The sequence below is a fragment of the Mixophyes fleayi genome, chromosome 2 (genome assembly GCF_038048845.1).
Source record: "Mixophyes fleayi isolate aMixFle1 chromosome 2, aMixFle1.hap1, whole genome shotgun sequence".
NCBI lineage: Eukaryota > Metazoa > Chordata > Amphibia > Anura > Limnodynastidae > Mixophyes > Mixophyes fleayi.
Genome location: NC_134403.1, coordinates 277,313,979 through 277,337,063, shown reverse-complemented (window position 1 = coordinate 277,337,063; position 23,085 = coordinate 277,313,979). Strand labels below are relative to the sequence as shown.

Sequence of the window (23,085 nt, the reverse complement as noted above, 5' to 3'; positions counted from 1 at the left end):
TTTTGCCTCTCATAATACAGTCACCCGTGAAAGGAGTGATCCCCAGGGGTGGGCTGGCCCGGGTGGCATCGGTACCCCGGGCCGCTCAGTTTTAGCGCCCAGCCGCCCCTGGAATGGAAGATTACCTTACTTTGCCCCGCGGCCGCATTGTGTGTCATGTGATGCGGCCGCCTGTGCGCCCCCAGGGCTGGTATATGCCAGCCCGCGCCTGGTGATCCCTAAATGCAATATGTAAAAAGACCTTTTAGAAAGAAATGAGGAAAAAGTAGTAATTTACACTTTCTTGCTTATATTTCAGAGATGCTAATTAAAAACCCCACAATATCAACTAGAAAAATGTGTAAAATAAATAACAAATAGGTGAGATGGAAGAAAAAATCTTTATTGAGTAACGTTTGATGTATTGCTGTGAACAATTTACAATTATCTAGTGTTATATTTACATCTTGGCCATTACAAAAGGCACTTAACATAATTAATCTCAATATAAATTCACAAAAGCCAGCACAGAGGCAATGTATACTTACACCATCCACCTGGCCTTTATATAAGCCATTTCTATAAAGGCGGAGATAGTGTAATGTAGCATAAACATTTAGAAGAGCGAGTTTTTGTTTTCTAATAAAAATGACTTCTGTCATTGCATAAAGCAATGACGACTCTGAAGAATGACCCTGTATATTTCATAGGCTATTGCAGACTGGGTCTTAGTTCATGTGCTGCACTATTATCCTCGATAGACCAATACTTGGAAGCCAGGCTACCATTCCTAAACTTCTAAAAATACATAATGTGGCACTGCATTGGGTTACAGCATATTTCCAATACTAGGTATGGTAGTCCCAAGCCTGAAACTGCTAAGTGACAAGAATTTAGTATGGAAGGTCCAAGACACTCTATGCAGGTCTGCAATAATTTGGCAGAATTAGGTGAAGAAAACTGCACGTCCAAAGTTCAAATATTGCTATTTATTTCCTACTGTATGTATAGAAAAAACAAATATACAAGAAATACAGGCTGGTACTATATATACACATATCTTTATTATTTTATAACAGTACGTTAAGTGTTATATGTTCCTATACTGATTTTAAAGGTGCAATGCTCCCATTTTGGTGATAAATGTCCTTTTTTGGATCAATCCATATTCCTTCTACTCTGTGATGTGAAATCTTTGGGATACTCTTACAAGAAATGGGGTCCAATAATGCATAGTGCACGCCACTATAACACTGTGTTATGCAGCTTTGTGTACTAGTTATCCAGTTAATCCCCATTATTCCCACAGAATTCCAATTTTCCCAAAATATTAATGCACCTAGAATAACAGATTTAGTGGGAATAGAGTGATCTAAAAAGATCATGCCACATAAACTGGAGATTCATTTACTTACTGCAAAATCTCATCTAATGGTGCATAAGTAGAAAGATATTATGCAGCATAATACAATAGACGTAATTAAACAATGTGCCGCTTTGTGCCATAATTCTGTCCAACTGCTATGACTATTCTACCAAAATACTGGATTGTTGTGTCTGCTCAGTTGTCACCTCCTTTATATTTCTCTTACCTCACTATTCATTTGTCACTTCTTCATTTTTCCTAGTTCCTACTTTTCCCTGGCCAATATCTCAATGCTAAAAAAAAACATTGATGACTCAAAGCACCTTATAGACACATGTAAAAAATAAATAAACACAATTTAATTGTTTCCATTGATGTTTGGTATAAAATGGCAATTTGTATCTTCTCGTACACTCCCCTACATGGAACTGTAATTATTTGTTTGTAAATCACAAAAAGATGAGTACACACCCATATATATATATATATATATATATATATCAATTATTAAATAGACAATGTAATCAAAATTGTGTATATTTTATATTTAAACTTGTATCTAAAGTGCACTGGTCAGAATGTATTTTTTTTGATCATTTCAATTAAATGTAATGCTTAACATAATTTTTTTTAGCTTAGTATTTTCCGCATAATAAAACACATCCAATATGCAAATTGCTCAGCTACGAGCTTTTGAGTTTAGCTGGGCAGTACTCTTCTCTCTACAATATGGGTCCCATCCTCTAATGTACTCAGTATTTGCAAATGTGGGTGAAAGACCTGTACAGTGCACTCAACGTATGGGTGAGCAAGCGCGATATTCCAGTACTGGGATGGGCCTAACGTTTCTGAGGCGACAAATGAAATGACCCTTTCATTTCTTGTATAGACTACAATAAAAATTTGCACTCAAGTTGTGTACACTTCACAAATCTACATATATTTTGTAGAATTACTATATCTACCAATAAGGTAAAATATCATTAATTTATAGATTTGCGTCAAGAAGATTGTTATTGTTTGAATTGATTCCCTTTATTCTGCTGCTCTGTAAAACTTGCTACCTCAGACTCATTACAGATACACCCCTGGAAAGGTTTTCCTCTGATGTGATTTGTGGGGAAAGCCCAAGCAAATGGCAAGGGCTATATGTACAACATATTTTACATTAAGCATTTCCTTTATTTTAAACAATAAAAAGTAATTTTGTTTATAGGCCCATTTTTAGGATGATATCTATTTTATGTAGACTATAGGCCTCATTTAGAGTCGGACGCAATGTGTGTCTAAGATATACATGCAAGAGTAGGAGTGGGAGTGTGCACAAGCTTGCTAGGGTATTATGAGTGGCATGCCACCCCTGTTGCATCTCATTTGTAATACCCTACTGACCTGAGTTGCGTCTTGATCCGTCTAGGGTTGGTTTTGCGGGAAAATGCCCATAGTATCTAAATTATTAACGGTCACGCCTACATAACTCCGTGTTCCACCCATTCCCTCGTACTGAGACGCAAGCTGTCGCAAGTGTACACTGCTTCTGAAAAGCAGACGGAACTGATGCTTACTGCGCATCAGTGGAAATGTGCACAATGGGCCTAAAATGGACTTTACATCCGACTCTAAATGAGGCCCTATATTGGTAGAGCTGAAGTTGTTTTTACTGTGACTTCTCTGCATCAAGCTGTCTTTTCAAGTTTCACTATGCTGCAAAACAATAGCTAGCTGTGTTATATTAGCAGAGCAAGCATCAAGAGTAGAGATCTAGCTGCTGTGCTATAGAAACACACTACACCTGCACACACAGTGGTTCCAAATGAATTATATACTTGGGTTTGAATTGATAACATCCATTACTGAATACTGATCAGTATTTTAAAAACCTACAACAAATAAAATAAAGTTCCTTTAATAACTCCTGCCTTGCATGCTACTTCTGGTATTTTTGCATACATCACACTCATAATGGGTTGAAGACTACTAGAGCAACACAGAAGTGAAATTTAGGCAACATTTAGTAGGTTTCTATTAAAAGTAAGGATTTACACTTACTTCATGAATTAAAATAACATTTAAAATACAAGACATTTCTTATCCAATATTTCAGAAACATTTAACAAAAAAAAACAAAATAAAAGTTCCCTATGCTGCAACAGAGGCATACATAAATGTTCAGTGCATCTCCTAATATACATAATTTATATATTGATACGATCATATATACATATTTCTGTTTCTGCAATCATTTGGTTTGCAAATGTAGCTGTGATGTCATTCAGCAGGAACACACAGAAAGCAAAGGCTCTCCCAGAAAATACTATATGAAACTGAATTCCAACTGAGAATCCATAGCTGTCTGACTGTGAGAACACTTAGCAATATTGTATCCCCGTGACAACACAGTGGTTGTCCTTAGAACACACTTATCTTGGTCTAAATTAGAAATACACATTGTATTTTTGTGCAGTTATTTGGCTATAAAGATACAAAATAATTAATCTGTTTCTATACTTTCCAATTAATATTTATCTCAGTACATACATATATGTAGGTTCAAACTTGTACAGTGGCATATTTATTTTCTGGGAGGTCGTAATGTGGCCACTGCTGATACATCATTTTACATTATTCCCTTTGTGTCGGAGTGTTTTACCTGGTCTCCGAATAATAATAAACCACACAGCAATGGAATGTTAAAGAGGTTTATAGAATGCTTACGCAATATCTAATTTCACAAGATGATTTATATATATATATATATATATATATATATATATATATATATATATATATATATATATATAGTGACTTGCTGAGATTATGGAATGCATTGTTTCCATTAAACGGACATTAGTACGCTAATGAACCACACAGTTAGTATCATGGACCATTAGAGCTTTCTATAGCTTGTTTTCCCTTTTGTGGATAATTTAATCAAATTACTATTAAATTGTACTTTTTGATCTTCCATCTAGTGTTGAATGTAACACATATGGAGGCTGAAAGTAAAATAGACTTTCTATGGTGTTCCTAACACTTGTGTAACTTTTCTGATAGTCTAACTGACAATTTTGCTACAGTTGTTCCTGGGAATAAAGTAATAAAGTAGCAATAAATATGAAACTGTTTATACTACCTCTATGTCAATATTTTTGGAATATTAAAAAAATATATTGTAAATTTCATTTCACATGTCATTAAAATTGTAGCTCAAATTCCATTTTCCTATGATGACAATTCTATTGCTTAGTTAGCTGTGACCATAAAATCCTAAAAGATACTCAATCTAACAGAACCTTTGGATGAATCTATTCTGCTAACGTAATACAAACTTTAAATATCTTATCGTTGCTTTGAATATTACAAGTAGTATGGACATTTTATGATTTGGCATGTATTTTATACGACTTGGCAAATATTAGTAAATATTTAAAGCCATTTTTCCATACGGTAAAAGTACCACTATGGAAAAGCAAAGTCTTATTAAATTAACTACGTATACGATAGGAAACTCATTGCAGGTTACAAAGTCAGAAAGCAGTGACAGGGTGCTGAATGACCTTTCACCTCCAGCCCCGGTATCACATGATTATTCCGTATAGAAGAAACAATGAATTAGTAGGTGAAGTAGATTATGCATTGGTTTGTAAGCAATTTCAGCAAGATTGGTGAAAACACTGATAAAAGCGTGTGTGCATTTTTAAGTGGACCTGTCAGATCCATCATTTTAATAAACTTGATTCCACAAGAATAAATACTTTCTAACTAAACTTAATCTACAGTAAAAATGGCAAACCTCACCTACCTAGTCAATGTCAGCATCTGCTCTCTAATATGCAGTATTAGGTTTAAAATAGAAGAGTTTGGTTGCATGATTATGCATGAATCACTCAGCAATTACATCATCAAAAATTTTCTCATGTACAATGTTGATTATAAAGAAGAAAAAACAAGAGAAAATGTATAATGTGTTCATGCATCATTATACCAATGTGACAGGTCCCTTTTTTTAAAAAAAAATGCAGCTAATTGGATACTGTGTCTTTTCTGCAATAATGATTCATTTAAGGTAACAGTTATATATTCTTTAAGGCACTTGGGGATAACAATTCTTACATGTTATTGTGCAATTATTTCAGGATTTCAGTGCAGTAACCTGTAGTGCAATAATATGACTACAACAGATTTTGGGAAGGGGGTTGCAATTACTTCACATATTTGTTCCTGCATTTATCACTGCAATGGTTTGCCCCAGTCCCGATATGCAGCTAACCCAGCTCTGGTTAAAAACACGCCAGGAGTAGCATAAGCGAGTAAAGGCAGCCTACAGCACAAGAACTTTAGCTGTGAATGGGGCTCTCTCAGGTGTAGTTATCGTAAAAAGGACACAGTGGTAAACATGACCACCCAAGTACTGAATTGAACACTTGGCCTTTTTCAACTCAATCCTAGTCAATGCTAGTCCTGTTTGTCGCAAAACAAGAAGCAGACCTGTCCACTGGAATGTAGAACAAATATTCCAACAGACTACCAGCCACCAGATGTGTGCTGAATTGAAGCAGATCTAGAATTAACATGATTTCTGTCTCACATTTGGTTACTGGCATGGTTCGCCTCCCAAATTATGTAATGCGATGGCCAACAGCAGAACTAAATACATCCGAGACAACAAAATGGTCAATTGAATTTCTATCCTTTTGTCACCTGTCCATTATCCGTTAATGTATGACTGTGCTAAATTTATAGAGCGACCTGGCCACCTGTAATGTATTGTTTAATGAAAACTATTTTGAGTTGCATGCATGGCACATGGAATAAGTAATGGTGGGTTAAGAAATCACAAACTCAGGGTTTTATTTACTTACATGCAAAGGACTTGTGCCTAATGTATATTAATATTTGCCCTTTTTTTATTTTAACCTGGGTTTCTTTTACAAATCTGCAGGGATTAAAGCTGAAAATGTTCTTTTGAGTGCAAACTGCATATCTAGATGTATACAGTTCTTTGATATTAAAGCACCTTTTGTAATACCTTGGCGTAAACCATCACTTTCCCCAAAATATTTATATTATATGTCAGTCTGATAAATTAGATATTTGTTATCAGGTAAAATGTAGTCTTAAGCTCGGCATCAACTGCATGCAGAGCTATCCTTTCTAACTGGTTCCATTTCTCAGCCAACAGCACCACCCTGTGGACACTGGTGGAACTTCATTTACTAAACAAATTAATTTCTTTAAGCGCAACATTTACCTTAAAAAGCTGCAATCCCACGGTAAAAATATATATATTTTTTTTTACATAGATTACGCGTTACTTAGTTGTTCATTTTTCCTTGTTTTTTTCTCTAAGCTGCCATTAATGATTTACAGCTTGTTATAAGTGTCATGTCACCACAGGTACAAGTCATATCTAGTGAGCATACAGTCTTTGGATCGCCTCTCTTCTCAGCAGACACATTCTCATCACAGTCCCACCTCCTTCCTCTGCCATCACATGACCACTGAGGAGCATCCTGACTGGATCTGAATCAGAGATCAAGTTACATTCTCTTGAAAGGGCTTGGGAGCTGAAATCAAATGCTTCCAGCTGGGAGACACTATCTTATAGTGGCAGCCAAGTAGACAGCTACCGCAGAGCAAATTAGAGAAGGAAAAGTTATGAGTACATCCTGGAAAAATGTGAATGTACAGGTTACAAAATTTGCTGTTTTAAAAAAAAAAAAAAAAAAAATCATGTGGGATTGCAGCTTTATTAACAAATAATCTTAAAGGTGGATGACTTTGCCTTAAGTTACTATAAGTGCTTTAAACTCATTGGATAATATGACTTATCATTCAAGGTGAAAAGCCTGGCAATATAATCAATACTGCTTAGTAGCTAGCTTGTCAGAACTTGCTATTCACTTATATCATATATAAATTGAAAAAGCAGCACCACTTTCATTACACAAACACACCCAAACTGTGAAAATCAGGTAGCTGTTGTAAAAAAAAAATCTTCATTTTACCGCCTGTTTTGCACCATCACATTTTCTATCTTGATTTTATCAGCCTTGGTTTACAAAATAGGAAAAGGAAAAGTAAAACTGTATTTAGCTCTTACATGAAATTAAGACTAAAATTATTATGTAGTTTTCTGATAGTTTAAAAGGAAGATAACAAAAATAGTCACTACTTATCATATACCATGTTTTCTACTACCAAAATAAATAACTTAAGTTTGATCATCCTGACTGTATAGATCATCCAGGCATAAACTGGCAAGTTTGACAGCATTTTTAGGTCCACACAATGCAGTAAAAAAAACTAGCTACCAGAAGGTAACATTATTTCAATTTCCTTCCCATTTGTAATAATGCCGTTGTTAGAGCAGTGGTTACTGGACACATCCACTGAAGCTGCCAGTGATGATGGCTGGCTGATTGCTTTGGCTGGTGGAATAGGAGAGGCTGGGGACTGGGCTAGGCCTGGCTTCTTTGGAGGAATGGGTGGAGGGTTCCCTCTTTCCACCCTAGATATAGTAGGGGATTTTATCCCAGGAGACACAGGACTGAGAGGGCTGGAAACTTTAAGAGGGTTCGGAGAGTGGCTTCCATCATTCTTTTGATTGGAAGGATTGGCAAGGGTTCTATAGTCCGTGCCAAATGGTGAGCTGTTGGGAGGTACAGATTTTCCAGAGGTCTGCTGGCTGGTGAAACGGGACAACACCTGAGTGACTGTATTGCGTGCAAGTTGTTTTGCTGCAGAATTATCTGCCAAGGTGGGAGACAAATCCCTAGAAGGAGGGCTCTGGAGTCCAGAAACATGCTGATCGTGTTCAGCTTGAGACTGAAACTTATGGCGTGCAGCATGAAATCGATGGTTGATGCCAACTTGGTATGGTGACTGATAGCTCGGACTGCAAGCTGTACCAATCAGACGTCTTGAGAGGACTGGAGAAGAACATGGAGAAGATGTTAAGGATGAGGCTGCTGTACTGCTGGGAGAGGAGGAAGCTCCACTGGAAGGAACATGGCCTATCATGTGTAGAGGAGATTCTACTCTGACGGGTGAGCTTCCATTCTCAGATAGACTGTCATGACTTGCACCTTTCTCCTTCACACTCTCACCTATATTTAACTTTAAGGTGTGTTCGTTGCTCTGGGTTGATGTGCTACAGTGTCCATTTATTTTTGAGTATGGCTGAGGAATTTTACTAGGAGTTGACAGGGAAACGTTTGCTTTTGTTGAACCATCAGTATTACATTTTTCTTGTTGTACACTCTCTGTCTGGCATGATACTGATGATACCTGTGGCTTCTCCCCTGACACATTTGTGGATATCATCTCATCCAGGTTGGCCTGTAAAGTAGACTCTACGATCTCAGGAGCAGTTTTCAATTCTTTTAAGATTTTTTTTAAGGACTCAAGTTCTTCTTTCAGAGCCTTGGTGCGGTTTTCTTCACGGTTGAGCTTGGCTCTTAGCTGTTCCCTTTCAATGTCAAACTCTGAAAGCTGTTTCTCCACCTGGGCTTCCATTTGCAAGCCACGTTTCTTTTCCAGGGCTAGTTCTTCCTCAAGCTGGTTCACTTTGCTCCTCACCATCTCCAGCTTCATGTTTACGTCTTCCACCCTCTGACCTTCCTCCACGGCTCTGTTGTTCGCTTTTGTACACTCTTTCATAAGAACGGAGGACATCTTCTTGTGGCGAGCTTTCTCTTCATCCAGCTGAGCAGATAATTTTATCTGTTCTTTTTCAAGCTTCTTCACGTGTGACTTTTCAAATTCCAACTGAGGTTGGTGGTGTTCATAGAAAAATGGGGAAAAAACAAAAATAAGTGATTAATGATTTTCCTGACAATGTAATGGTTATGAAAAAATATTTAATTTTTTAGGTACAAAACACTATACAATTGCACATCAGCTGCAATCTTCAGCTCACATATAAATAGATGGCAAGCAACTTAAATATTAATCTAACGTATGTAGAAAAGTAAATAATAAAGTGCATGGAGATTCACATTTAATAACAAACATTTGCTAATCTATAGGTAGATATGTTTTTGAATGTGTATTCTGTCCTATTAATTATGATCGGCAGCTCAATGTGGTGACTGCACGCCATACCTGGACCCTGGCTGACAATGACAGACTCTGGTTCCAGTGGAGTTGCCTTTAGCCAGAACATACAGTTCCTGTGCATATGGTTCAAAGTGACACCTCTAAGGGGAAACCAAGGCTAGACATTTTCAATCGTTATGTGGAAACTAAAATACAGATGCAGCAGAGAGGCTGTAGATAAAGTGTGCCTCCATGCCCTTACACATAAATTATTATACGCGTACTAACAGGGCTTGAAGTAATGTAACCACACTACCATTATGGTCATATAAAGTCACTGTAAAGTCATTATAACAAAGGAAATCATAACCAGGAAGAGAAACAAGGTACGGTGGCACAATGATGAAAGGAGAAGCATAAGAGATGGTGGTTGCTCACAACTGTATTCAAATAATCAGAAAAACTTCTCTCAAATTAATATAACTAAATGCAATCTGATCTGTTCAAGGTCCCTCATCAATTACCTCCTCCTTAATGGAGGAGTTTGTGATTACCTGCTGAGCCAGTCTCTCTCTTTCTTTCTCCAACATGTATGTGACATCATCTCCATCAGCTGCATCCTGAGCATGTCTCCTCCGCTCTTCTTCAAGGTCTAGAATGACCTGCAACACACAAGAGAGAGGTTAAATAGAAACCGGTGTAGCTCTATAGTCCATTACATTTACAGCTTTGCAAATCAGGTAACACTAACAATTCAGTAATATTGTACAATATCTTGTACAAAGATCAGCCAGAAACATCTGGCTTGTATTACATTTATACAGGTTATATAGACATAGGCTATATAGACATTTATTAGATACATTTAGTGGCAGATTAAGACCACCATTGGTCTTGAGCGGCTCTGGGTGGTGTTCAAGCTCTGCAACACATACTTTTTCCCATGTCTAATCACCCACTTCAACTTCATTTTCTAATATATCAGTTTGATGTTGCTGGCATAACTTGCACTAGTGGAAATATACATGGAGCATGTTTCTTTGGAATAATCGAGATCTTGCTTGTGTCCATTATGTAAAATAAACAACTGTTTGCCTCTAAAAACCTAAACACTAGAAGCATTGAGTAACATAGTTATAATGGTTTATTAAGGTTATTACGGAACCTTTACATGTTGCAAAGAGACAATATAAATGCCCTTCAAACATCATTATCTCTGACTCTTATTTTAATATATCCACTGAGAGTCATTTCATAACATTGTACATAGGGGCACAGCAACCAATCAGACATTCACTTTCATAGCCTAAGTTGCACTAGACATATAATACCTAATCACTGATTGGTTGCTATTATTTTATTACAGCTTGGCATTTCTGAGCAATGTTAGCAAATAACCCGTAATGTGTTTTAATGTTTAAATGAAGTAAACTAGTAACTGATCATAAAATCATACACTACATTTATAGAATATAGCAATATATTTAAAAGCCACTAGAGGGACCTCTAATAGAAAAGGTTTGCAATACTGATACATTGAAAAATGAGAAATGTGGTCATTCTATTAGCATTGCTAGAGGGTATAACTAGAAGCTCCTTATGTCCTCATTTTCATACAAACTGTTCATTTTCAAACATTGCTTATTTATGTTCATTAACCCCTTTAGCACTGTAGATGCTTATAATGCATAAGATTAAATTTAATTGTCGCTGCCTGTTTGTGAAGGGGATGTGTTACCAATTTAATATCTTTTTGGTAGGTTTCCCCACTAAACAACTCCATTTAATGGATATGTGCCAACACCAAAGTGATCGGATCACAGAGGCTATTCAAAAAATTACTTCTTCATAAGTAATCTGCTCCAGATATCTGAGGGAGATCATGTGAGAAGACAAAAGATACCACCTCCCCTCACCCATATGCAAAAACCTAAAGGTAAATAAATATTATAGGACATTTTTTATGATTTTATATTTTATCACGAAAAACAAATGTCATTTTGAGAAAGATTAAAAAAACGCTGACATTTAAGTATGCCCTTTTAGATAAACGTTCTACTGTGCAGAGTTCATCTAAACCAAACGCCTCAGAAATAAACAAAGCTGGTTATGTGACATCATACAGTCCTTAACATTCCTTCTGACTTACAAAGCTGCTGAGAGACAAATTGTCAGACTGTGACTTTGAAGCACCAAAGATAGCTTTCTTTTCCCTTAGAGCAAAGAATACATAATACATGTACATATAATCTCAGACATATACACAGTTTTGTTTATTAATGTAGGGGTGAATGCACAGCACACTGATAAGACACAAAAACTCCCAAAAACAAATGGGGCAGATTCAATTCGGCCACATTAGTCTAGGACAGGGGTAGGCAACCTGCAGCTCTCCAGGTGTTGTGAAACTACAAGTCCCAGCATGCTTTACCAGCAGATAACCAGCAGATGGCAAGGCATTGCTGGGATTTGTAGTTTCACAACACCTGGAGAGCCGCAGGTTGCCTACCCCTGGTCTAGGATTAACGCAACGGAAATACTTGTACATTTAATACGGTAACTTTAACCCAGATTTTCACTCGCAGCCCCGAGAGGTGAGAGCAAAAATCAGTGTTAAAATTACCGTACTAACTGTAATACTGCTCACTTTTACCGTACTAATAGTAATACTGCTCACTTTTACCGTGCTAACGGTAATACAGCTCACTTTTACCGTACTAACGGTAAAACTGCTCACTTTTACCGTACTAACGGTAAAACTGCTCACTTTTACCGTACTAACGGTAATACTGCTCACTTTTACCGTACTAACGGTAATACTGCTCACTTTTATCGTACGAATGGTAATAGTACGCAGTATTACCGGCCAAACTGAATTGGCCCCATAGAGCATTTTCACAGATGCCCAAATAAGTTGTTTTTGAATCCTCAGAAAGTGAGACTTCCAGGATACCTAGGTGGAAAGCAGACAAAACAATCACAAATGCAAATTAAACCTTCACCTTTCTGTGTCTGCTTTCAGCAGCAGCCAACTGAGCCAGCATTCTTTCTTGCATGGTCTTGCATTGCTTCATCACCTCTTTCAAGATGAATAGGGGATTGGAACACACAGGGGGCCTCTGTCCATGATTGTCTTCCTTGAGGGTCTCATAATCCCTCTGCAGGGCAAGTAAGGGGTCGCTGATATTGAATTTGCCATAGCGTTCCTCAATGAATCTATCTTTATGCTTCGCCTGGGAAAATAATAATAAGGTATATATATATATATATAAGCAAATGAAAAAAAAACCCAAAAAGAACAAATAAGAACCTTGCACATGTTTAGTGCAGTATTTTCTACCAAGGTGATTCTTTACAACTGGGTGCAGACAGCAACAAGCCAAGACTAGGTATTACCTGACAGACAACACAGTAAGAGGACCCTGTTCACAAGCTTTCAATATTTAGGGAAATAAGAGTTTCATACATGAGGCTAGGGGTATATTTACTAAACTGCGGGTTTGAAAGTGGAGATGTTGCCTATAGCAACCAGATTCTAGCTGTCATTTTGTAGAATGCACTAAATAAATGAAAGCTAAAATATGATTGGTTGCTATAGGCAACATCTCCACTTTTTCAAACCCGCAGTTTAGTAAATATGCCCCTTAGTGTCACTTATTTATACAATAGCAGCTGATGTTGTGTTTGGTGTATCACTGCATGAACTCATGTTTACATTAAACAAGTTATGTCTTTCACTTATAATTAATGGTGTAAGCAATAGCTATTCAACATGTCAAATTGAAGCACTTTTTTTTATTGTATTTGGATTCAGACACATTCTCTATGGTAGTCTGAGAAAAAAAAATCCAGACTAGGAGGGACTGTGGTGAAGTTCTGCCATTAATGTATCATTTTTCCATAAACTCAAGTTACCAGGCTGCAACTTAACACCAAACAGACACATAAAAGTTTCTGTCACAACTACTAGATGAAGTTTTATAGTAATGTATTAAGCATTTAATTTGCGTGAGATTATTAACTTTACATAGGAAAGTCATGAGTATTCTGTGACTGACTAATTACAGTCAACATCACAGAGCAAAATCAGAGAGTTCTCATTTGTAAATGTGCAGTACAAGGCAATGAACACAGTTCCCAGAGTGCACTTCATCATTCATTAATAGCTCAAGATTAGGAATTATAAAAACATTTATCTGCTCTTGAGGCAGTATACATAGTTCCAATACTATGACAAAAATCTAATTTTCTGTTCTGACTGACTAACTATATCTTTTAGTATACTTAAAAGTGGATTTCCCCTTTATATTACTTTAGTTTCTTATTCATGCTATCCTGCAGCTTTTACTAAATATATAGTTTGTGTCAAGTAACTTCCTTCAGTATTTTTTAGCCACATATTTATAATGTGCAGAGTTGTTTATTTGTGTTACCTTGGATATGACACAAAGATAATCTATGGACAGAACTGTATCTAATGCAGAGAAAGCTTTTGTCACAACTCAGGGAACTACCACTGTGCCTGGTATTATAAATACATGGCTAAAACACAGATGGTAGCTATAAAGTAAATGCAATGCATTTATTAAAAGCTGCAGGGGGGCATGTAGAAACCAGTAAATAAAATAAATCAAAATGTGGACACTCTGTTCAATGGCAAGAAGTTGAAGGTTGTTTCCCTGCGATCAAAACTTCTATCAAATAAAAGTTGTAATGAGTCCTTGAAATCTATATTTGAGAAAAATATTAAAGCTACTTTTACATGAACATATTTGTATTTTAGGTTAAGTGGTGTGGTGAAGATGTGTTAACATAATTATTAAAGAACAAGAAAAGCCCTATCTTAGATTAATATATAGCAAAATTTGTGTATCACTGAACTAATAATATACATGAAATAACTGGAATACTCAACCAAATATCCCATGTTCTTTTTCACTTCACAGTAGTAAATTGGCAAGTTATGATGGAGGTGCTTCTTTAATTAAGTAGACAGTGTTTGAGAGACAGAAATGCACTGTATGGGTTGGGCAGTATAGTGGCAAAGTGGTTAGCATTGCTGATTCACAGTTCTGGGGTCATGGGTTCGACTAAAACCAACACACTCTCTGTGTGGAGTTTCTATGTTTTACTCATGTTTGTGTGGGTTTCCTCTGGGTACTCCATTTTCATTCTAGAGTCCAAAAATAAATAAATATATTGCCAATTGAGACTGACAAAATGGACCCTAGTGTGTGTGGTAGGGAATTTAGAATATAAGCTCCAATAGGGCAGGTACAGCTATTTATATGGCGCCACTAATTCGCAGTGCTATGCAGAGAACTCACTGACATCAGTCCCTGCCCCATTGGAGCTTACAGTCTATATTCCCTAACATACACACACACAGACAGAGAGAAAGAGACTAGGGCCAATTTTATACAAACTCCACAGAGATAAGGCCATGGTCAGGAAGCTTATCTCATGACCCCAGTGCTGTGAGGCAGAAGTGCTAACCACAAAGCCACCATGCTGCCCGGTTACTGTATATTCTCTTTACAGCACTGCATAATATAATTGGAGCTAAATAAAAAAGTGGAAATAATAATAATAATAATAATAATAATAATAATAATAATTCTTTGATTCATACACAGGGCCAGTGCCAGTGATGTAATAGTAATACAAGTGCCTGCAGGATAATCTTTTTAACATTTTTGAAATCTTTACCTCCATGGTTCACATCTAAAAATGATTTAGTTGTTCTTTAATGAAAAAATGTTTCAAGAACAAGATAACCGTACTGAGCATTTGTAATGAGTAATGTTTATTGGAACAGTCTTAAAAACAAATCAAAGTGTGTGTGTGTGTGTGTGTGTGTGTGTGTGTGTGTGTGTGTCACTCCACACCCTTATCTTCTCCTGCATTATACATATACTCATTAATTGTTGTTGGTATCCGCCCTGCTCAAATGTTGCATACAGAACTTTGGAACCTATCCTACTGTATTGGTGGGTGTGCCACACTTGTCTTTCATACAGTACATAGTTGTCCAATATACTCTGCTTCAGTATGCAGCTTTCACTTTCTGCCTGTTTTCCCATCTATCAGAGACTTACATTTAATTTTATAGCAGTCTGGTATATTTCACTATGGAGTAAGTTATTCTTTCTGACCAAGTGAACACAACATTAATTTTAAGTCTGAACACCACAATAGTATCAGCAAATAATAAAGGTCACACATTCAAAAGTAGACATTTTCCAGGGATGTGTGATAGTCAATCTGGCGCAAATCTCCCAAATAGTATAAATATTGATTTGTAAGATGCCACAGCGCTCCACAACAGTAAAGAATACCGGATAAAACAGGGACATACAAGGTACACATAATAAATGCACACATGAAAATAAAGGGTAGGGTGGGATCTGCTCCTGACGTTACATTCTGCAAGAGGGCACAGCTAAAACAAGAGGAGCGAGTGTGGCTCAGAATGGAGACCGGGACAGCTATAAGCAGGGCCGGCGGAACACAGTAATCCCCCTCTTACCAGGCTGCCCAGCCAGCCCATCCAGCGCAGGTGCCTTCCTCTTTAGTCTCAGAGAAGGGATCTGAATAGGAGCCTTGATGCGCGAGAACAGTAGAGGATGAGAAAAGAGCCTTTTCACACTGAACGGATAGTGGGAGTGGAGGGGAGAATGTTCCAGAAGTCAAACACTAAAGGAGCTTTTTAATAGGTAGGTAGTGAACCAGTAAAGAACTGTGTCATAAAGGTCAATGGCGTGAAGGCTATGAGGAGAAGAGAATGGGTATGGAGAAGTTACCTTTAGACACTTACTACAGCAATCTCAGTGGAATATTGGTGATATATAAAGATGTATATTATCTCTACATATATATCTGCATTAGAGTGGCAATCCTATTATTGTCCCATTTTTGCAACGTTTTCCCTGGGTGGGTCATGTCTGTTCAACACTGATCAAGACAAATACAATAAAAAATACAGAATAAAATTGAAATAATGGAGATGGCAGGGAGAGTTGGGGATTTCAGAAAAAATATAAAATCGTCATAACTGGCTCAACAGATGAGAAGCTTAGATATGGCATTTAGAGAGAAGAGAGAGAAAGAGATGAGATCTTGTGATTATGAGAACAGGAGAATGGAATGTACAGCAACCACATGCATACTTAGCTACAGTATTTTTTTAATTTAAATAATTGTTTGCATGAATTGATTTAGTAAGCTTGGAGTCTAAAGCAGGCTACATATTCTGCAATCCAGTAAGCCAATTTGTTTCTTGCCTTATTTTCCAATATTGACCATCATGATAACTCATGCCCTGCAAACAATCAGATATAACTAATTAAATCTTAAACAAGTATCACCAGGCCGCCCAATAACTTGTGTAGAGATACCATATTTTTGAAATCTAAAAACAAAAATAAATAAATATATATACACGTTAAAAAGTTAATCATTCCCAGTAGCAAACACTGTTAGTGTCCTTGCAAAATCAGGATGCATGAGAGCACTATTTTTGTGAGTGTCCAAACTGGTGATTGTCCTGGAAGCCCATGTCTGGCATGCTTAAGGATATTACTCAGTACTCTTACAGAGCAAGCATGGGTGTTTATCAGCCAGTTAGCTAGTGTCCATCCCCTTAGTTCTAGCTCTTTCACCACCTTGGGGTAAATGTATTAATGTCCGGATTCTTCAACTCCGGCGTGTTCAGCGTCTTCGGCGATTAAATTTAAAGCGGCGCTGCATTGTAAAGGGAAACTTCCCTTTACAATGCAGCACCGCTTTAAATTTAATCGCCGAAGACGCTGAACACGCCAGAGTTGAAGAATCCGGACATTAATACATTTACCCCCTGGTGGCTGATCCAAGTTCTGATGTGGGCACTTGGATTAAAGTCTCTTAGTAAGCAGTCAGTATAACTATGAACACACACATTGCGATTCTGCCTCTCAAACACCAAGCAAAAAAATCAGTGTCCAATATGGCTACTGTGGGTAGACAAACTGGAGAAGATCCAATGGTTGGCAGGTGATGCTTCTACATGGAAGGTTGGGGTGATTTGCCATGCTTTATTATTCTATCCACCGTAGTGGAACAGTGAGTCAACTAGACACTGAAATATGTATACTTTCCTATTTCCACATTTTTTCAATGCATTCCGTGCCTTTCTCTGATACTTGCAAACACACTATATGCAAGAAAGAATATTGGATGTATATAAAGATTAATGAAACATTATGGAACCTTTAAGTTAGAGTGTCAAGAGGATTTTATGCAACTATTGTTAAAAAAAAAAAATAGGAATTTGCTTTCCTTTTATTTAGTATTTGTTTCTATGTTCTCTACTCCTTATTTTTTTTATTTCATTATGAGATGTGTTTGCTTCGTTGTTTGCTTGCAAAAATAAAAATCAATAAAACCAACTTGATTTAAAAAATAAAATAAAACATTTGTTTTTTCTCGGGTTGAGTGAGCAGATCAGTGCAGGGGGTAAATGTATCAAGCTGAGAGTTTTCCGACCGGTTTGAAAAACCAATCAGATTCTAGCTATCATTTATATTTATCATTCTACAAAATGGCAACTAGAATCTGATTGGTTGCTATGGGTAACATCTCCACTTTTCAAACTCTCTGGAAAACTCTCAGCTTGATACATTTACCCCTAGGTGTCACCATGAGCTGTTAGCATGGTCGGAAGATGACCGCACACAGGCCGATAGCCGTTGTCATCTAATTACTGCTTAGCCTTAAAACCAATGTGGCGGGACACTATGATCATCTACGTAAAATAGTGGTCCTGCATAATTGGTAGATTGCAGTACATAAAGAGATACTAGTAATTAAATAAGGTTGACTGCATTCTATTAAAGATTGCAGTGTGTTTTAATGTTTACTGCTGGTGATACAAGCATAGCTTATCAATTACCATTAATTATTTTTAATGATATTCAAACTTTTTAGCTTCCTTAGTGTGCATAATTCTTACTTGGCATATTCCAAGAATGTTAATTACTGCATCAAATATAGTTGGTCTATGTTTCTGACATTTAATCTGATCCTTTACTATGTAGCATAAAATTAAAGTAATTTGGAATCTTCCCTGCAGAGACTTTTTTGGCCTTTACTGATAGAATTAGTAAGGTTCCTCTAAATCCCTGTGTAGAACAGCGGTGGGCTCAGTTTTCATATAGTGCCCATGACAGACACCCATATGACATGATTTTATCCTATGTATTATTATGGCACCAGGGCATTGTGTTCACACAGACCAAATAGCAAATTAACTCTTTTGCTGCATAGGGCAATATATGTCCTGCATAAACATTTTAAAAAGCACAGACCAGAAAGAAAACAGAAAAAAACAAAACAAAATGGGATCACTATGTTTTGCTTACCAACATAACATACAAGAATGAAGTTCAAGTTCAGCTAAGAGCAGTGACTTTAACTTCAATTACATAGCAGCAAAAAGGTTCATGGGCAGCACGGTGGCTAAGTGGTTAGCACTTCTGATTCACAGCACTTGGGTCATGAGTTCAATTCCCGTCCATGGTCTTATCTGTGTGGAGTTTGTATGTTCTCCCTGTGTTTGCGTGGGTTTCCTCCGGGTGCTCCAGTTTCCTCCCACACTCCAAAAACATACCAGTAGGTTAATTGGCTGCTATCAAAATTGACCCTTGTCTGTGTGTTAGGAAATTTAGACTGTAAGCTCCAATGGGGCAGGGACTGATGTGAGTGAGTTCTCTGTACAGCGCTGTGGTATTAGTGGCGCTATATAAATAAATGGTGATGATGATAATTGGCCAGTTGTGCTGGCAAGAAGGCATCACCCTGCATAGACTGTGATTGATCTGCCATCCATAAATAGTTAACTGCATAGAGATATATAATTAAGCGGTTAATGGAAATAATAAAAACAAATGAGGCCCTTCCCTTTGCATTGTTGAGATTTTTTTTGATAATCAGCAAGACTGGTTGCTCAACATTCTATAGACACTCCACCTTTATGACTTTAGAGTTCATTAACAGGATGAAATGAATCCTGTTTTATGAGTCATTCTACAAAGTTTACCTGCAGTCTGAAAATCCAGGTTGCTTTCTCTAAGCCTTGTAATAAGTTAGGTGGGTGGTGTAGCATCTGTGTATCAGTCATGTGTTCATATATATATAGGCAGTGTATTGGTATACAAACATAATTGTATTGGGATACATGGCCAGTGAATGTATAGACTTTAAGCAGGCAGGTCACCCCTAATTTGTGGACAAATGGCTACAAAAAAAGCTTAATTGCTCTGTCTTGCAATTAATAGAATTATTTTATGCTGCTAGCCAACAAAATCTCTCTTAGAACCAACTGAGAAATATGCACATACACATTTGTATGTATTGGAGCACTCTTGGTTATATATGGGAGAAAATGGGAAAACTATAGATTTATACTTAAGTTCAAAGCATTATGGGGATTATAACAACCACACTGCCTCACGGGTCATAACCACAGCAACAGTGTTAAAAACATTGTCACATGCAAAATAATCATTTAGAAGTGACTGGAGTTTATTGGTCAGTATTTTTATTTACAAACAAATTAATGTTGCTGCAAACCGCATCGTTTATTTAGTACTATGTTTCCAGTTTTTCGGCCCTTCTCAAGTGCACAACAGTAATGAGAATCAGGTGTTACATTCTAACAACTTACCGTCTGAGGTTATGAACCCATCATAACACTCACTGCATGTTCTAGGGTACAACAAACCAAAGCAGGGTTTTATATAATATATACATATATACACACATATATACAGAGAGAGAGAGATGATTCTTGTTTTCTCGTTATTGTTGTGTACTTGAGAAACATGGTGATTTGGAACACTTAAACACATTAACGTGTGGATTATTGGGGAGTACAGCAAAACTACTTTGTTTATACTTTAGTGGAAATGAAATAGCAGTATTACAATTCATTTGTTTATTTAGAATTTTTATTTACGCACAAAAATAATATTAGAATCATAAATTCCTTTGGATGCTGCCTACATTGCTGCAATACAGTAAGTGTGGGTACTTGGACCACTGCTGGAGTTTGGCCATTTGATGAAAAGAACCATACCACATTGCACATTATCCTAATTACCCTGTGGGCTTAAAGTGGAGTTTCCCTGCATTGATACCAATGTTTTTGTATCATGGGAACTGGCAAGCCTATTGAGGTCATGAGACCACAGATAAGTTCCAGATGTAGCTTGTTGTTTTAATAAATATCCTAATGTCTCTTCACTGCAACATACAGACCTACTTTTTAATAAGCCATTCCAGTAGCTCCAAAGTGCTCACCCTTCCCATAGTCATTTATTAGAACAGAACTGTATTCTAAACAATGGGAATTTATGTATAATATGGAACAGACTCAGAAAGATGTAGTTGGCTCGAGCTTTATTTTGGGAGAGACTTGCATTTTGATACACAGAAGGGGACATTACACAAACCTAACAACAGCCAAGGGTAGTTTTACTAAAGCTTCTAAAATAAATAGTGGAGGTGTTGCCCATAGCAACCAATCCAATTTTAACTACCATTTTCTAGAATGTACTAGATAAATGATAGCTAGAATTTGATTGGATGCTATGGGCAACACCTCCAATTTCCCATTTACAACGAGCTCAGTTCCTACTTTGGAATACACATGCTCATTGTGCATCATAAAAAAAAAGCATTTAAAATGCAAGTTCTTATGTGGCTGGCCTGTCATCAACATTATGCATTCTAAATGAGCATTCTAATTTTTGTCCATAATACCAGGAGCAACTACTCAAAATGTGTATCCCAGCAGCACTTTAGCAGTATGTGCTGTGAAGTTGCTTTTGTTCCATAAATAAGAGCAGGGAAGGAAACAAACACAGGTCCTGGAAATGGGAGCAGCACATGTTTCTGTATTATCAGAGAATGACAGGAAGCTACTGGAGATATGAGAAGTGGGAAATTACTTTCACAAGTAAAGTTCTGGGAAACAAACCCAAGCTGGCCTCTTTCTTTTGCCTCAAAGAATTGCTTAATACCCGCACTAGCTAATAAAATATATACACACATTATATATGTGTGTATATATATATATATATATATATATATATATATATATATATATATATATATATATATATATATACACACACATACACACATGCATATATATATATACTCACATATATACACACACACACACACACATACATACATACACACTATATGGACAAAAGTATTAGGACGCTTGACCATTACAACAGGGACTGTAATGACATTGGGCTGGATTTACTAAACTGCAGGTTTGAAAAATTGGAGATGTTGCCTATAGCAACCAATCAGATTCTAGCTGTCATTTATTTACTATATTCTGCAAAATGACAGCTAGAATCTGATCGGTTGCTATAGGCAACATCTCCACTTTTTCAAACCTGCAGTTTAGTAAATATACCCCATTGTGTTCAAATACATTACATGTACTTTAATATGGAGTTGGTCCCCCTTTTGCAGTGATAACAGCTTCTATTCTTCCTGGAAGGCTTTCCACAAGATGTAAAAGTGTTTCTGTGGGAATTTGTGCCCATTCATTCTGTAGAGCATTTATGAGGTCAGGCACTGATGTTAGACGAGAAGACCTGGCTCGTAATCTCTGTTCCAGTTCATCTCAAAGGTGTTCGATGGGGTTGAGGTCAGGGCTCTGTGTGGGCCGGTCAAGTTCTTCCACACCAAACCATGTCTTTGTAGTCCTTGCTTTGTGCACTGGGGCACAGTCTTGTTGGCATAGAAAAGGGCATTCCTCAAACTGTTGCCACAAAGTTGGAAGCATAGCATTGTCCAAAATGACTTGGTATGCTGAAACATTAGTCTTGCCCTTCACTGGAGATAAGGGGCCTAACTCAAACACTGAAAATCAGCCCCATACCATATCCCCCTTAACCAAACTTCACAGTTGGCATAATGCAGTCAGGCAAATAACGTTCTCTCGGCATCCCCAAACCCAGACTCACCCATGTGACTGCCAAACAGAGAGGCGTAATTTGTCAATCCACAAAACACGTTTTCACTACTCCATAGTCAGGTGTCGGTGTGCTTTACACCACTCCATCTGACGCTTGGCATTTGTCTTGGTGATGAGAGGCTTGCGTGCAGCTGCTCTGCCATGGAAACCCAATCCATTAAGTTTCCGCCGCACAGGTGTGTGCTTACATTAATGCCAGTGGAAGTTCAGAATTCTTCAACTATAGAATCAGCAGAGCATTGGCGACTATTACGCACCATGTGCTTTAGCAGTCGTTGACGCTGCTCTGTGATTTTATGTGGTCTTCTGCTTTGTGGCTGAGCTGCTGTTGTTCCTAAACGCTTCCACTTTCTAATAATATCACTTACAGATGACCATGAAATATACAGCAGGGATGAAACTTCATGAACCGTCTTTCTGTAAAGGTAGCATCCTATCACTGTAACACACATGAAGTTACTGAGCCCTTTAGAGCGACCCATTTTGTATCATAATGGAGACTGCATGCATAGGTGCTTGATTTTATACACTTCTGATAATGGGCCTGATTGAAACACCTCAAGGCCAAAACACCTTTGTCAATGCAGTGTGTGTCTGTCTATCTAATATATATATATATATATATATATATATATATATATATATATATATATATATATAT

The 23,085-nt window shown here is 37.2% G+C and overlaps 1 protein-coding gene across 1 annotated transcript in view; it reads right to left on the bottom strand.

The window, feature by feature from the left end:
- Nucleotides 1-361: 361 nt before the first annotated feature.
- The window catches only part of CTTNBP2NL (CTTNBP2 N-terminal like), a 69,705-nt gene continuing 46,981 nt past the window's right edge, over nt 362-23,085 (bottom strand). Inside the window, exons 3-5 of the mRNA XM_075196251.1 lie at nt 12,388-12,618; nt 9,940-10,047; nt 362-9,115 (exon numbers count right to left, since the gene is read on the bottom strand). Of these exons, the coding sequence (XP_075052352.1) occupies nt 7,652-9,115; nt 9,940-10,047; nt 12,388-12,618 (1,803 nt within the window). The 3' untranslated portion in view covers nt 362-7,651. The remainder of the gene's footprint in view (nt 9,116-9,939; nt 10,048-12,387; nt 12,619-23,085) is intronic.